This window comes from Equus caballus, chromosome 1 (genome assembly GCF_041296265.1).
Source record: "Equus caballus isolate H_3958 breed thoroughbred chromosome 1, TB-T2T, whole genome shotgun sequence".
Classification (NCBI taxonomy): Eukaryota; Metazoa; Chordata; class Mammalia; order Perissodactyla; family Equidae; genus Equus; species Equus caballus.
Genome location: NC_091684.1, coordinates 126,890,672 through 126,903,760, shown reverse-complemented (window position 1 = coordinate 126,903,760; position 13,089 = coordinate 126,890,672). Strand labels below are relative to the sequence as shown.

General features: G+C 54.0%; 1 protein-coding gene across 1 annotated transcript; it reads right to left on the bottom strand.

Moving 5' to 3' along the window:
• Positions 1 to 2,201: 2,201 nt before the first annotated feature.
• On the bottom strand, positions 2,202 to 4,876 carry LOC138918648 (protein FAM170B-like). The gene is made up of 2 exons (XM_070240974.1): positions 4,828 to 4,876; positions 2,202 to 3,253 (listed from the first exon to the last, which is right to left on the bottom strand). Exons 1-2 carry the CDS (start codon positions 4,874 to 4,876, stop codon positions 2,202 to 2,204), a joined length of 1,101 nt encoding a protein of 366 aa, XP_070097075.1.
• Between the last annotated feature and the right edge of the window lie 8,213 nt (positions 4,877 to 13,089).

Genomic DNA, 13,089 nt, shown 5'->3' with positions numbered 1-13,089 from the left:
GAGGCCATTTTCCAAGACTACCCTTAGACGTAGTTAACGGGGATTTCGCAACTTATAGGAAGGAAAAGATTTTGGACAAAAGATCTCTTGGACAGTGGAAAGTCCCAGCCAGCCTCTGCCTCCCACTGGGATTGCCAGACCATTTCCACTCTCGCATCTCTGAGAATCACAGAGATGCGGGGTGGGTGAGCCGAGGAGTCGAAAGAGAGATTTCTTGGACTCTCAAGGTCTGGCAGTAGTGCTCTTTGATTGAGAGAATAGTATGGAAGAGCACGGGGTCAGGGCCCATGGGCAGTCAGAGCTGCTGCTGCCGGCATGGGGACAGGACCCAATGGGCAGTCAGAGCTGCTGCTGCCGGCATGGGGACAGGACCCAATGGGCAGTCAGAGCTGCTGCGTGGGGACTGGACCCACGGGCAGGAGGAGCTGCCGCTGCCGCTGCCAACATGGGTTGAGAGTAGGGCTAAACTGAAGGCATAGGTATGTGAGTTTATCTCTTTCCAAGACAAAGGAAAGAATGTGTAAAAGAAGTTGTTAAAATGGCATCAGTGCAGGTGGGGTCTGGTTATTGGCTGGCCCTATAACTTTAGGTCAGAATCAGACCGGATTAAGTCGGGATGTCCTATGCCTCCCGGAGGCTATTGGTGGTGGGGGTGGGGGGAGGAGTCAGCTAGGTGAGGTTACCAGACGAGCACCATAGACAAGACTTAAGTCCTTGCCGTCCCCATTAAGAGTCTCTAGAGATAAGGTCACCCCTCCTTCCTCCTGGGGCAGAGAGGGAGACACCCCCAACACGTGGAGACTTCCTTCACAGATGCAAATGTCTCTCATCAAAGGGCAAGCAAATCCCACTCCTCAGAGGCTCCTTCCCGTCTGCAGTTTTTAAAAGTAACCAGCCTAAAATAATCCTCATCAACAGGATTTCCTTCTTCATCATTAGCACCTGCCTCAAAGCCCTGGCTTCCCTCCACTTCAGACCCTGTCACCCTCAGGAGCCATGTCTGTCCCTCTGAGAAGTACAAACAGGGCAGCCCGTGGATGGATGTGCCAGGCCTGGGAACCCTACCCACGCACCCTGTGCCCTGAGGGTCCCCGTGTCACTCTGCGTCTCAGCTCCCAGGGACATGGACACACCCTGACACCCCCAGCGCTTCCCGGGCCCTTGGACTTGATGCCCTGACCCTAGTTTCTCTGCCCACCATGGAGTCTGGGCATGAACCTGACCCTTCCCATCCTCACCTCGGATCACCCCTGCCTTCATTATAATTCCAGGGTTCACAGGAAATGTCCTCTCTTTTGCTGCTTTATCCTCAGCCAGGTGTTTTCTTGCAGTTCTCTGATCTCAGGATAGGTCCGGTTATACCACAGAACAAAGAAAGAACAGGCAAGTGTCACGGATGTGTCACGACCGGGGGGTAAAGCATGTTTGTTGTAAAGGGGCCAAAAAGTTTCCAAGCTGCTTCCCTTGCACCCTAGGAGACCCTCTGCAGGACTCATCCAGTAACTGGATCTCCTGTTGTGCAGAAAAGGATGGCACCAATGGAGTCTTTCTGCACCAGCTGCCACCTCCACTCCCCCCAAGAGGGAACGGCACATCCCTCCAACCCCGCTTCTCCCAGTGAGGCCAGAGGACTTGGATGGCGAGCTCAGCTTCCTTTAAGAGCCCGCCTCTCCTCTTGCAGGCCCTCCTTCCTGTCTCTCCCTGCACGTGGCTGGGAGCGGAGGCAGGCGGAGGGGCGGGTTGAGGGGCTTTATCCCATTGCTGTCCTACAGACTGTTTCCCCGCGTCCCCGACTCCTTCTGCTTCCTCCTCCTGCGGACGACTCAGCTACACCCCTTCTCAACCACACTTCCTTTAGAGCTCCCTTGGCTGAGGCGCTCTCCCAGCCCTCCAGAGCCCCCTGAAGTCCCGTTTTCTTTCCCGCCTTACACGGTCGCCATGTTCAGGGTCCCGAATTCCGCAGCATCTGGATGGGGCTCTCCTCTCTTCTCCTGGCTGGGCGAGCCTCTGGCCTGACCTGGCGTGCAGAGTCGGCTGTCCCGAGGCCGCTTCATCCACCCCTTCTGGGTGGTGCTCTCCACGCCCTTGGTTGGCGATGCGGACCACGCAGCCTGGAGCGAAGGGTCTCCCGGGGTGGCTAAGCGGTCTGACCCGCGGTCTTCCCCGACAGGCCCCATCCCACCCACAGCCCTGCTCTGCAGTCACAGGGCCTGAGCGCGGCCCTTCAGGCGCGTGCCCCGCGGTCCTTGGGGCCGCGCCCCGCGGCCCTGCCTCTGCCAGGCCTCCTGCCTCTGCAGCCACGCCAGCTCGCTCCGCAGCCGCCTCAGCTCCTGGCTCTGTGCTTGCAGTCTCGCCTGCAGGCGCAGGCAGGCTTCCTCCTTGGCTCGCACCTCCCTGCTCTTGGCCGCCAGCAGGCGCCTCTGGGCCAGCAGGTGGCAGCGTCGGGGCCGGCGCGGCGCAGACGCGGGCCGCCGGCGCTCCAGCAGCTCCTCATAGAAGACGCGGCAGCTGAAGCCCTCCTTGACGCCGCGCTCGGCGTGCGCCACCACGGCGGCCGGGCACGGGAACACGCGGCAGCAGGCCACGCAGCGGAAGCCGTGCTCGCCGGTCACCAGCCACTCCGGGGTGACCGCGCGGGGCGGCGCCTCCTGCTCCTGGACGGCCGGCGCAGGGGTGTGCGCCTCGGCTTCCTGGACACAGGGCTCCGTGTCGCTGAGCAGGGACTCCGTGTCAGCCGGGCTCGGGGGAGAGCCGATGGTGCTCTCCTGGGAGAGCTCGGCCTCGAAGACGCGGGGCCTCTCGTCCACGGGTGCAAACCCGCTTTCGGTTTGCCACGCGACGGCCAGCCCCTTCACGGTGCGCACTTGGGTGTAATAGGCGCACCGCACCCATTGCTTCTCTTTGGGCGACCCGTAGCTGGAGGAGTGGGAGGTCCGCTCCGCTGAAGCAGAGGAGACACACGTCTCTGGGAGTCGGAGGGTCTTCCTGGGCCTGGAGCTCCGGCTTCTGCTTTCCGATGGTGTAGGCTGTGTGGCCCTGTCCTCTTGGGTTGAGGCCTCTGAGAACAGAGTGGGAGTTCCATGAGCTCTGGGGCCTGGGGCCTGGGGCCTGGTCTCTGAGCCCAGGCTGTTGTGTCGGGGGTCCCTGGGGGCCTCTCCGGTCGCTACCCTCCTCCACCTCTGGGAAACCTCGTCACATCTTCGTCCGGCCCCGGCGGGCCCGGGTCCCGAGCCTTCCAGTGCTGGTTGCACTGCTGGGGGTGACACAAGTCCCCTGAGCACAGTGGTACCAATGACAGTGGTACCCTGTGTCAAAGGTCTGTCGTGGGAGACAATACAATACCCTTTGCGATCTTCTGCTTGTAATTGTAGGACCTTCAGGCTAATTTTTCTTTTTTTTTTCCCTAACATTTGTTGAATGCCAACTATGCTACCCCTCTGGGAGATGTTTTCTATGAAGTTGATTTGCTAGGATAGTTAGTTAGAGGGTTAGCGTGCCAACGGGAGAAATGCTCAGCTCTTTTCAACCCGGTATTAGGGGGGGCACTGATAGAAGGAATTCCACTGACAGACATACTAATTCGTAGACTTTGTTAAGGCTCTTGCAGGTTTCCTTCTTTCTCAAACCTTCCTTAACCGAGCAACACTAGACCTTTAAAAAGGCTTGCTCGGAGCTGACTCCTGAGCACTTCCTCGTGAGATGAGCTCCTTCAGTGTGAAGGCAGAAAACAGATGTCCGTGTCTGAGCGCCCTGATCCCCCAACCTCCGTGGTGAGTACGTGAAAACCTCACCGAGGGCATCTGCGGGCTTGCTGCGTCAGCCTCAGGGTCTGTGCATGCTTCTGAGGACGGGGCTGGTTTGGAGAGTTCAGGATGCAGAAAGGAAGTGATGGAAGCAAGCTTTGGGGGTGTGTGGGGGAGGGAGCGAAGGGTTCAGGTAGGACCGAGATGGAGAAGACCTCAGGGGGCAGTGGACAGAATCTGCAGACAGAAGACCAGGAGGGAAGAGGAAACCAGCTGGGCCTGTGGCGAGCAGCACATGGGAGTTGTCAGGAAGTTGGGGAGGAGGCAAGGGGAAAAGGAACTGACTGGGGAAAGGGTCCCGAACTAGGATCTGTAGGATTTCTGGCAGAAACACAGGTTAAGGAGAGATTTAGAATGCGATTCTGAAGTGAAGCTTTGCTGTGCCACATCGTAGAGCCCTAGGGAGAGGTGGACGGGAGACAGAGGAGGAGAAGGCAAGGCCTTGGACTGAGGGTAGTGCTGTCTGCCCAGGCCCCCTTCTGCCCCAGCCCTGGCTCAGAATGAGGGAGACCTCTGGGGTCGTCGTGGGGTACCGGGCCAACCACCCAGCAGCCTTCCATAACTTCTGGATTACTGTTTTTGCCGCCTCGCCTGATGTATTAATTCCCTCTCAGTAGAAAATGCGAGGACAGTGAAGGGGACAAGTCCCCTCGCCCCTTCTCCCCAGTCCCACGCCGTCTGCCCCAGGGGCTCACTTGCTTCCTGCCTTCGCGTGGCCATCAAGCCCTTCCTAGGGCTCAGGCCTGAACAGTTAAGTTTCTAGTCTGAGCCAATTGAGGAAAGACCCTCAGACTCACAGTAGGGGGTCCTTCGGTTCACTCACTCACTCCTTCACTTAGTCATTCATGTTACGCATGTGTTCGTTGTCTACTAAATGACACAGTACGTTCACAGTGAAAGCCTCAGTGAGCCTCAGGCCTCTGGCCAAATCCTTCATCTTCGCTCTCCTGGCCATCTGTCCGGGGAAATCAGACCCCTGGCTTCCCAGCTCCCATCCATCAGACTGTTTTCCTCCTCTCCTTACCTGGGGTCTCAGAGATAGGCCTCTTCCTCCCGGATTGCCGCCGATTCATCCTGTCGGGGCAGAGGTGAACTCCCAGGATGGTCTCCGGAAGGATCTCTCTCCCTCTTCCCAATCTCAGCCTCTCTTGGGTCGTAGACTCTGAGTGAGTCCTCAATGTCTGTGAGTCGGCAGCTACAGGCGCTGCCCCACAGGGAGATCCCGGATCCACAACCTCTCTGTGAGCAGTTGGGATCTGAGTGAGCTCCGAGTCTTCCAGTAAATCCTGTGTGATGTCACCGCTGACATAGCTCAGTTCCGAGGGCCCAGTTTGAACGTCAACATGGCAACAAGAAATCACGGCAACAGTTGAAGTAGGGGTGAGGAGGGCAGCTGAGGGAAGGTGATATAATAATTACGTAATAAAGTGATTTGGAACTTTTCCCTGCCCTCAAGGGGCCTCCCATCCATCTGGAGAGAGGGTGAGAGGGCAGAAAAGGAGAACAGACTGGGATGGGTGATATCTTTCCCCGAGGCCTCTCCTGTGCCTCTGTTTGGAAGTCACCTCTCCAGCCCTGGTCACTCAGTGTCCCCTCTGAACCCCTCTCAGACCTCCTTTGCCTCTGAGCCTTCTCAAAGGCTGTTCCCCCTGACTAGGAGACCGTCCCTCCCCTCCCTCCTGGGTCCGCCCCTCCCACGGGGAGGCACAGTGGTGTGGTGCATGGAGCACCACTGGGTTTGATCCCTGCTCCGCCACCTGCTGGATCTTGGGCCAGTCAGTGGACCTCTCTCTGCTTCACTTTCCTTTTTTATTTTTTTTTAAAGATTTTATTTTTCCTTTTTCTCCCCAAAGTCCCCCGGTACATAGTTGTATATTTTTAGTTGTGGGTCCTCCTAGTTGCGGCACGTGGGACGCCGCCTCAGCCTGGCCTGACGAGCGGTGCCGTGTCCGCGCCCAGGATCCCAACCGGCAAAGCCCTGGGCCGGCGAGGCGGAGTGGGTGAACTTAACCGCTTGGCCACGGGGCCAGCCCCTCTGCCTCGCTTTCTGATCTGTAAAATGGAAAGGACTCTCTCCACCTGATAGCATCATTTGGAGGCTGAAGAGGTCAATCCGTGGAAAGCATTTAGAACAGTGACTGTTACAGGAGAAGACTATGCTAATGGTCACGGTTACCGTTGTACTGCAGGTCACAGCTTGCTGAGGGTGCGCAGATTAGCTGATGTCCTCGCCCTGAGCATGCAGAGCTCCCGAAAGCCCCCGTCCTTACGCTCCTCCAGGTCCACGGGAGAGGCTCATTTGAAAATCTGTCTCCTTGAATTGGACCGTAAGCAACGTGGAGGCAAACACCGGCTTGCTCTCAGGTCTGTAATCCCAGAAAGTAGGAGAGCGCCTGACACGTAGTAGGCACTCGACACGCATTTGTTGAATGAATGAATGAATGAGTGAATGAATGAGTGGTGACTCCCACAAGGACTCCTCCATCCTAGGCATCCCCTGCAGAGCTGGACTGTTTGTCCTGGCAGCTGGAGGCACCATCGCTCCCAAGTGAGCATTTTGCCCCCGTTCTTGACCTTCCCAGTCCCAAGCCCTGGAAAGTGTTAGCGGGAAGCTCCTTAGCCCTCTGCGTGTTTCCCCTTGGGACCAGTGAGAAAGAGATAGGATTGTGGCCTCCGGAAAAGCGTGGACTCAGGACCTCCACCTGTCTGGGAGATTTAGGAGGGCTCTTGGGGAAAGCCCGCCGTCCTCTCTTGGCTTGGATTTTGCTTCTGTTCTGGAGGCATTTAGAAGAGGAACCAGTAAATCGTGGAACCCTTTGAGGAAGGATTTGAGACAATGGATGTGGTGAGCAGAGTGTGTGGCCTGACTACTCAGAGGGACTTGAAAACCCTCTGATGGCGAGAGAGGAGGCTTGTTTTGTGCGATTCCAGAAGGCAGGACAGGGACGAGTCGGCGGGAACACAAGAGAAAAGAAAGATGTGTGCTTGTTCAGAAATGAATTAATAAAGGAAACCAACTAAAATTGGAGTCAGGAAGGCCTGGGAGTTACGGGAGCTGTTCTAAGTGAAAGTTAATTCAAGGAGAGTGAGAGTTCAGGGTGCGGACGACTCCTCATTGTAACGTTTTCCATTGGCTGGGCTTGTTGTCCCCAAAGAGGAAATTCTTTCTTCCTCCTGCTGGCATAGTAAAGTAGTAGCCAACTTCTCGTTGGAGATGCAAGGTGCTGGTCTCTCCCTAATTGGGGTAATTGACGGTGGGTGGTAGGACTGGAGAGCTCCCTGTAAGGCCTTCCTGACTCCAGTTTTAGTTGGTTTCCTTTATTGATTAATTTCCACACATTCAACCAGCTTTTACTTCTTCAATAGCTTAGTCTTTTTCGTAAGTTCCTTGCTGTTCCTATTGAAGTGTTTTCTTAATATTTTATAATTTTGACTCTATTTGGCACAGTGAACTAACGGGGGCAAGATAATGGTCTATGCCTCCCACCCCCGTTTCCATTTTCGGGATGCTTTATTTCTAGCTTGGAGAGAAGCCATTGATTTTGGTATATTTGTCTTATATGTAGCCACCTCGTCAAAATTTTTGTTGTCGTTTTCGAGGCATGCGATTGCATAATTATTAGAATTTTTAAAAATCTTGATATTTATACCTGCTTATTAAATTGTCTGGCTTATTCATTCAAGACTATGTTGAGATAGAAGTAATAACAGGTAACTTCATCCAGTTCCGAATTGTATTAAAATGTATTGAATATTTTGCAATTGACCCCACACCAGCCAAGTTTGGAGATAATTTGTTACGCACCAGTAGATAACTAATAGATCAACTTTGCTGACTACTATGGTATGTGGCCTCATAGGACAAGTTGGGGAATGCCTTCTCTCTTTCTATTCTTTGTATAATATTAAAATGATATGGTACCTGCACGTTTGGTGGAACCTGCCAGAGAATTGGCCTGTTATTTTCTGCGTGGAAGATTTTAAGCTGCTGTTCCTTTTTTCAGAGTGATTAACGGACCATTCTGGTAATGATTAGAAAGCTTGCCCCTGCTTGCTCTAGACTGCTAAATCCCTTCTTAAATATGGTGGATGTTCACTGTTTTCAGGCCATCCAGATCAATTAATCAATCCCAGATTGGCAGTCACCTCTGCTTACTTATTCCCTTATCTCACATTATTTGCTTCAAAGAAATGCACAGTAGCATATGCAGGTAGTTTTGTGTCCACAGCCTCGTTGAGTGCAGAATGTAGAGAAGGTCTATTATTCCAGGGTTCTTTCTATTTTTTTAAATTATTTTTCCCTTATGCCCCTTAGGCTCCCGTCCCCCCGCCCCCACTCTCCCCCCCAGCCCCCATCTACTAGCTTCAACTTCTGCTATTCCCATCAGGTCTCTAAACTTGCTGGATTTCTTCAGTGCACGGTGTGGAACGGGTGACCTGTTGCATCTGCGCATCAGAAGAGAACGCACTACTGGAATGAACAGGCGGGGAGGGCGGCAGTTGGACCGGTTGGGGCGCAGGCGCCACGCGGGAAGGGAGCCCGAGGGCGGCGCGGCGTCCCGGGCCTACCCTGCCGCAAGCCCTGCGGCAGGCTGGACGAGATCCTGGCCTCGCGCTCCGCTGGAGACCGCCCGGCTCCTCCCCACCGCTCGGCCACGCCCAGGATCGCCCAGCCGCCTGGCCCGCGAGCCCGGCCGCTCCTGCGGGGACCAACAGGATGCAGGCAAAGCCGGCAGCCTTGGAGGCCTAGGCCTAGGCCCAGGACCAGGCCTCCAGGAGCTCTGGGCTGCAGCGACTTGGGCAGTGCTTGTGCTGAGAGCGACGAGGCGGACAGTGGAGTGTCCTCAGCTATCGTGTGTGCGGAGGATGACCCAGGAAGGGTGGAGAACAGGCACACAACTGCCTGGATCCACCCATGCAAGAGCCCTGGGCTTGTACATCCAGAAGAGAAGGCAGAGCCGACGAGGCCACGCTCGCTGTGCACATGCTCTCTCCGGGCTGGAGGTAGTGCCTGCACTGCCTGCACTGCCTGCACTGCCCTTGAAGGGTCCTCCTGGGCACTCACACCCAGTTGGGAGGGCCCGCGACCACACCCTGCTCATCTTGAGACTCCCAGAGCTTCTGCTCACACAGGACGAGGGGTTCGGAGGGCTGGGCCTGGCCACCTCCCTTGCCGCAGTTGTTGCTGTGCGTTGGCCCATGTGGACATCCTGGAAAATTCCGAGACTCTTTTTCGGCCTGCCTCACCTTCTGCCAGCAGGAACTCTGAGGAGAGCTGGGTCATGAAGGCGTGTAGCAACATACCACATTCCCCAGTACCTGTCCACTGCTGTTCTTGCCAGCACATGAGCCAGGTTTAGGATTTATGGGTCCTTTCCAATGATGCGCTTTCCAAGATCTTGTTTCAGCTCTATTTCTTTCTTCTTTCCCTTCGCACCCCCATTTTATCCCCTGGGGAGAATCCATCAGCTCTCCTCTGTCCCCACCCCGACACGACTCTGAGGCCCAGAATGCCCAGTCTGTAGGAACCCCATGGTGCTGGTCCTGAGGATCTGCGTTTTCTACAAGATCTTCAGATAAGTGTGATGCTGATAAAGCGGGAGACTTTGCATTTACAAGTCCACTTGTGAGAGCCAGCCCCGCCGGTTTCCCACGAGCTCCACTGCCCTGCGTGGTCTACATGGGAGACTTAGCAAGAAGATGGAGCTAAACGGCAAGAATTTCTGCAGCAAAGCCTGCCTGGTCTGGCCTAACACGTTTCAGTTTCCCAAGTATCATCACTAGCTGTGACCAGACTCTGCTCTGCCCAGGCAAAAGAAGACCTATCCAATGAACTCAACATAGACTCTCCATGGCTGACCTCTGGGTAAGCAATAAACTAAGCAGAGGCAACTTACCAACAAATGCCTGCTTGGAGCGTTACTCGCTTAAACAAGTGGGGGTGGGGGGCGCCGAACCAAACCCCCAAGGACACAAAGGGAGCCTCCTCCTCTGGGCAACCTCCTTGGTCCCAGCTTTCTCATCTCCTACCGCTCAAGAGCCTACAAACTAAGATCTTTGGAAGAAAGATCCCCAGGAATACTTGCGGGTCACCTAGTGAAGATTTCCCCCACTGCTGGGTGAGGCATAGGTCAGAGAGGTCCTCTTGGGCTGCCTGGGCCTCTGCGCCGGACACTCAACACACAGAGTTGCAGACCCCCTAAAGATTTCCCGCCATGGGCATGACCCTGGTGACTTGGAGCCCCTGAGCCCTGAGAACTCCCAACAGTCAAAGACCACCCCCACCCCGCTTCCTCCTCATCAGGGTCTCGGGATTATTCTGGGCATTGTGTTCTTTTTGGCAGCTTTTCCGTTAAAGGACCCCTAAGGGCACTGTTGGTTTGCGCTTGGCACTCTGAGAATCCGCCACCTCGGAGGTGGGCAAGCAGCGGTGTCAACTATCACCTTAAGACTGGCAGAGGCCACAGGACACTGGGAAGGAGAGAGGTGAAAGGTTAGGAAAGCCTGGTTGTGCAGGCGACCAGGGACAGACTGGCGCTAACTTGAAAAGCTGGCCCGAGGTGAAGCGCATTCCACTTGTGAGTCCTGGGCCCGTTTCCGCTTTCAAAGGAGAACGTCTTTTGCTCCGTGCTTTTCCCACTGGGTTGGACGTGCCTTTTGACTTAAGAGATGAAGGAGCCTCCAAAACCTCTTGGGGTGCCTGATGGGTCAAGGAGGACTTGCCTCAGCCCAGTCTGTTCTTCCTGCAGGTAGAGGACCAATCACCTTAGTGTCCCAGGTCGTCAGCTGGTCTTAGGACTCGGATAATCGGTCTTTGAAGGCATCCCAGCCGAGGAGTACTTCCTGGGTTCACCTTCTCACAGCTGGTTGCTTGACTCCCAGTTTTACGACTCGAGTGAGAAATGGGACCACGAGAGGCGTGAGAAGTACGGAGACATGAGCCCTGACCTCTTGGCATTGGCTCCTGCTTCTTGAGGAGGGAAAAGGTAAAGAAGGCCGCATCTCCTGTGCCCTGTGACATGTGTGCCGTGCATTCTCGCGAAGACGCTCTCAGGTAAGGAGTTGGTGGGAAATGCTTTGCTTTCTCTTAAACTCTGTCCTTGAGGCCTTTGCTGATGGAGGGCATCGAACCGACATTCCACTGGAGGAGGGAGGGAGGGAGGGGCAGAGGAAGGGGCAAATTAGTATGTAGGAAATGAGCCCGTTTTGGTAAAACAAGAACAAAGATCTGAGTATACTGGAAAACCTATATACACGTGCATAAAGGAGTAGAAGCGTATGTTTGTATGTGTATGATTGCTTAAGCAAGGATGATGAAGGAGTCTACTTATTAGACTGTTAGAATTATCTGGACACACTTCTGCAACTGTGACAATGAGTGAGAACACGCAGAAGGGACAGTGTTTAAAGAAATAGCATAATGAAATGTATTTCCATTCTATAGTTATGTATCAGTGTATATAAGGTATGCTATAATTCAAAGCCATGAAGAGTAAACATGAGTCAAAATAAGAAGAACCAAAAAGACAGGGTTAGCTGTATCTGCTGACTGACAGGAATCCATCATAGATTGTCCAGTGAAACATGGCGCAGAACAATGTGGGCCAAGTGTGACGTCATTTTTAAAAAAGCGAAGAAACAGACAGACCTCCCCGTGTACCTGGGACTGTATATGTGTGTCTGTCTTAGTCCATTTGGGCTGCTATAACAAAATACCACAGCTGAGGCTGGCTGATAAACAACAGGAGTTGATTTCTCACAGTCCTGGAGGTTGGAAGTCCAAGATCAGGGTACCAGCATGGACAGGCGAGGGCCCTATCGGGCTCACACTCTTGCATCCTCACATGGTGGAAGGGGCTGGGGAACTCTGCGGGGTCTCTTCTATAAGAGCACTAGTCCCAGTCATGGGGGCACCACCCTCAGGACCCAGTCACCTCCCAAACGCCCCATCTCCTAACTCCATCACATTGGGGCTTAGGATCCCGACAGTGAATGCTGAGGGGACAGAAACATTAAGAATCTGGCAGTCTCTGAGCAGAGAGAGATGTAGGGAAGGATACACGTGTGTCTTTTAACACTGGACAACTTGGGAGAGGAGTGCAATTTACATAGGAGAGGATGATTCTGATTATACTTTCGATTTACAATACTTTGCAGTTAGACAGATCATAATCAGAATATAAGACCTCTCTAAGTTAGAACATCACAGATATGCATTTTTAAATTTTGCATTGTGAAAAGATAGGCATGAGCCCATCTTTAACGTCAGACACAAAGAGTCCGACCACTGAATGAAGACACACCCTCAGCTGTAGAGGGGTCAGACCCAGCAGAGCTCTTGCTTGCCATTTGGAGACCATGCCTTCTTCTGGACTCTACACCTAGAAATGACCAAAGTATTCTGTGAGGATTAAAGCATCCACCCTCAAACGTGTGCTGAGTATACATGTATACTGGCGAGGAAGAAGGCTGGACACCATGTGCAATTCATTAAGTGACACGCAGACACTGCGAGATTCTTGTTCTCTGCTATGTGCTCCCGCCTTACTCCTCTAACCGTTCTAATGGAAAACTCACCCAGGTGCATTCGAGGCCATTTTCCAAGACTACCCTTAGACGTAGTTAACGGGGATTTCGCAACTTATAGGAAGGAAAAGATTTTGGACAAAAGATCTCTTGGACAGTGGAAAGTCCCAGCCAGCCTCTGCCTCCCACTGGGATTGCCAGACCATTTCCACTCTCGCATCTCTGAGAATCACAGAGATGCGGGGTGGGTGAGCCGAGGAGTCGAAAGAGAGATTTCTTGGACTCTCAAGGTCTGGCAGTAGTGCTCTTTGATTGAGAGAATAGTATGGAAGAGCACGGGGTCAGGGCCCATGGGCAGTCAGAGCTGCTGCTGCCGGCATGGGGACAGGACCCAATGGGCAGTCAGAGCTGCTGCGTGGGGACTGGACCCACGGGCAGGAGGAGCTGCCGCTGCCGCTGCCAACATGGGTTGAGAGTAGGGCTAAACTGAAGGCATAGGTATGTGAGTTTATCTCTTTCCAAGACAAAGGAAAGAACGTGTAAAAGAAGTTGTTAAAATGGCATCAGTGCAGGTGGGGTCTGGTTATTGGCTGGCCCTATAACTTTAGGTCAGAATCAGACCGGATTAAGTCGGGATGTCCTATGCCTCCCGGAGGCTATTGGTGGTGGGGGTGGGGGGAGGAGTCAGCTAGGTGAGGTTACCAGACGAGCACCATAGACAAGACTTAAGTCCTTGCCGTCCCCATTAAGAGTCTCTAGA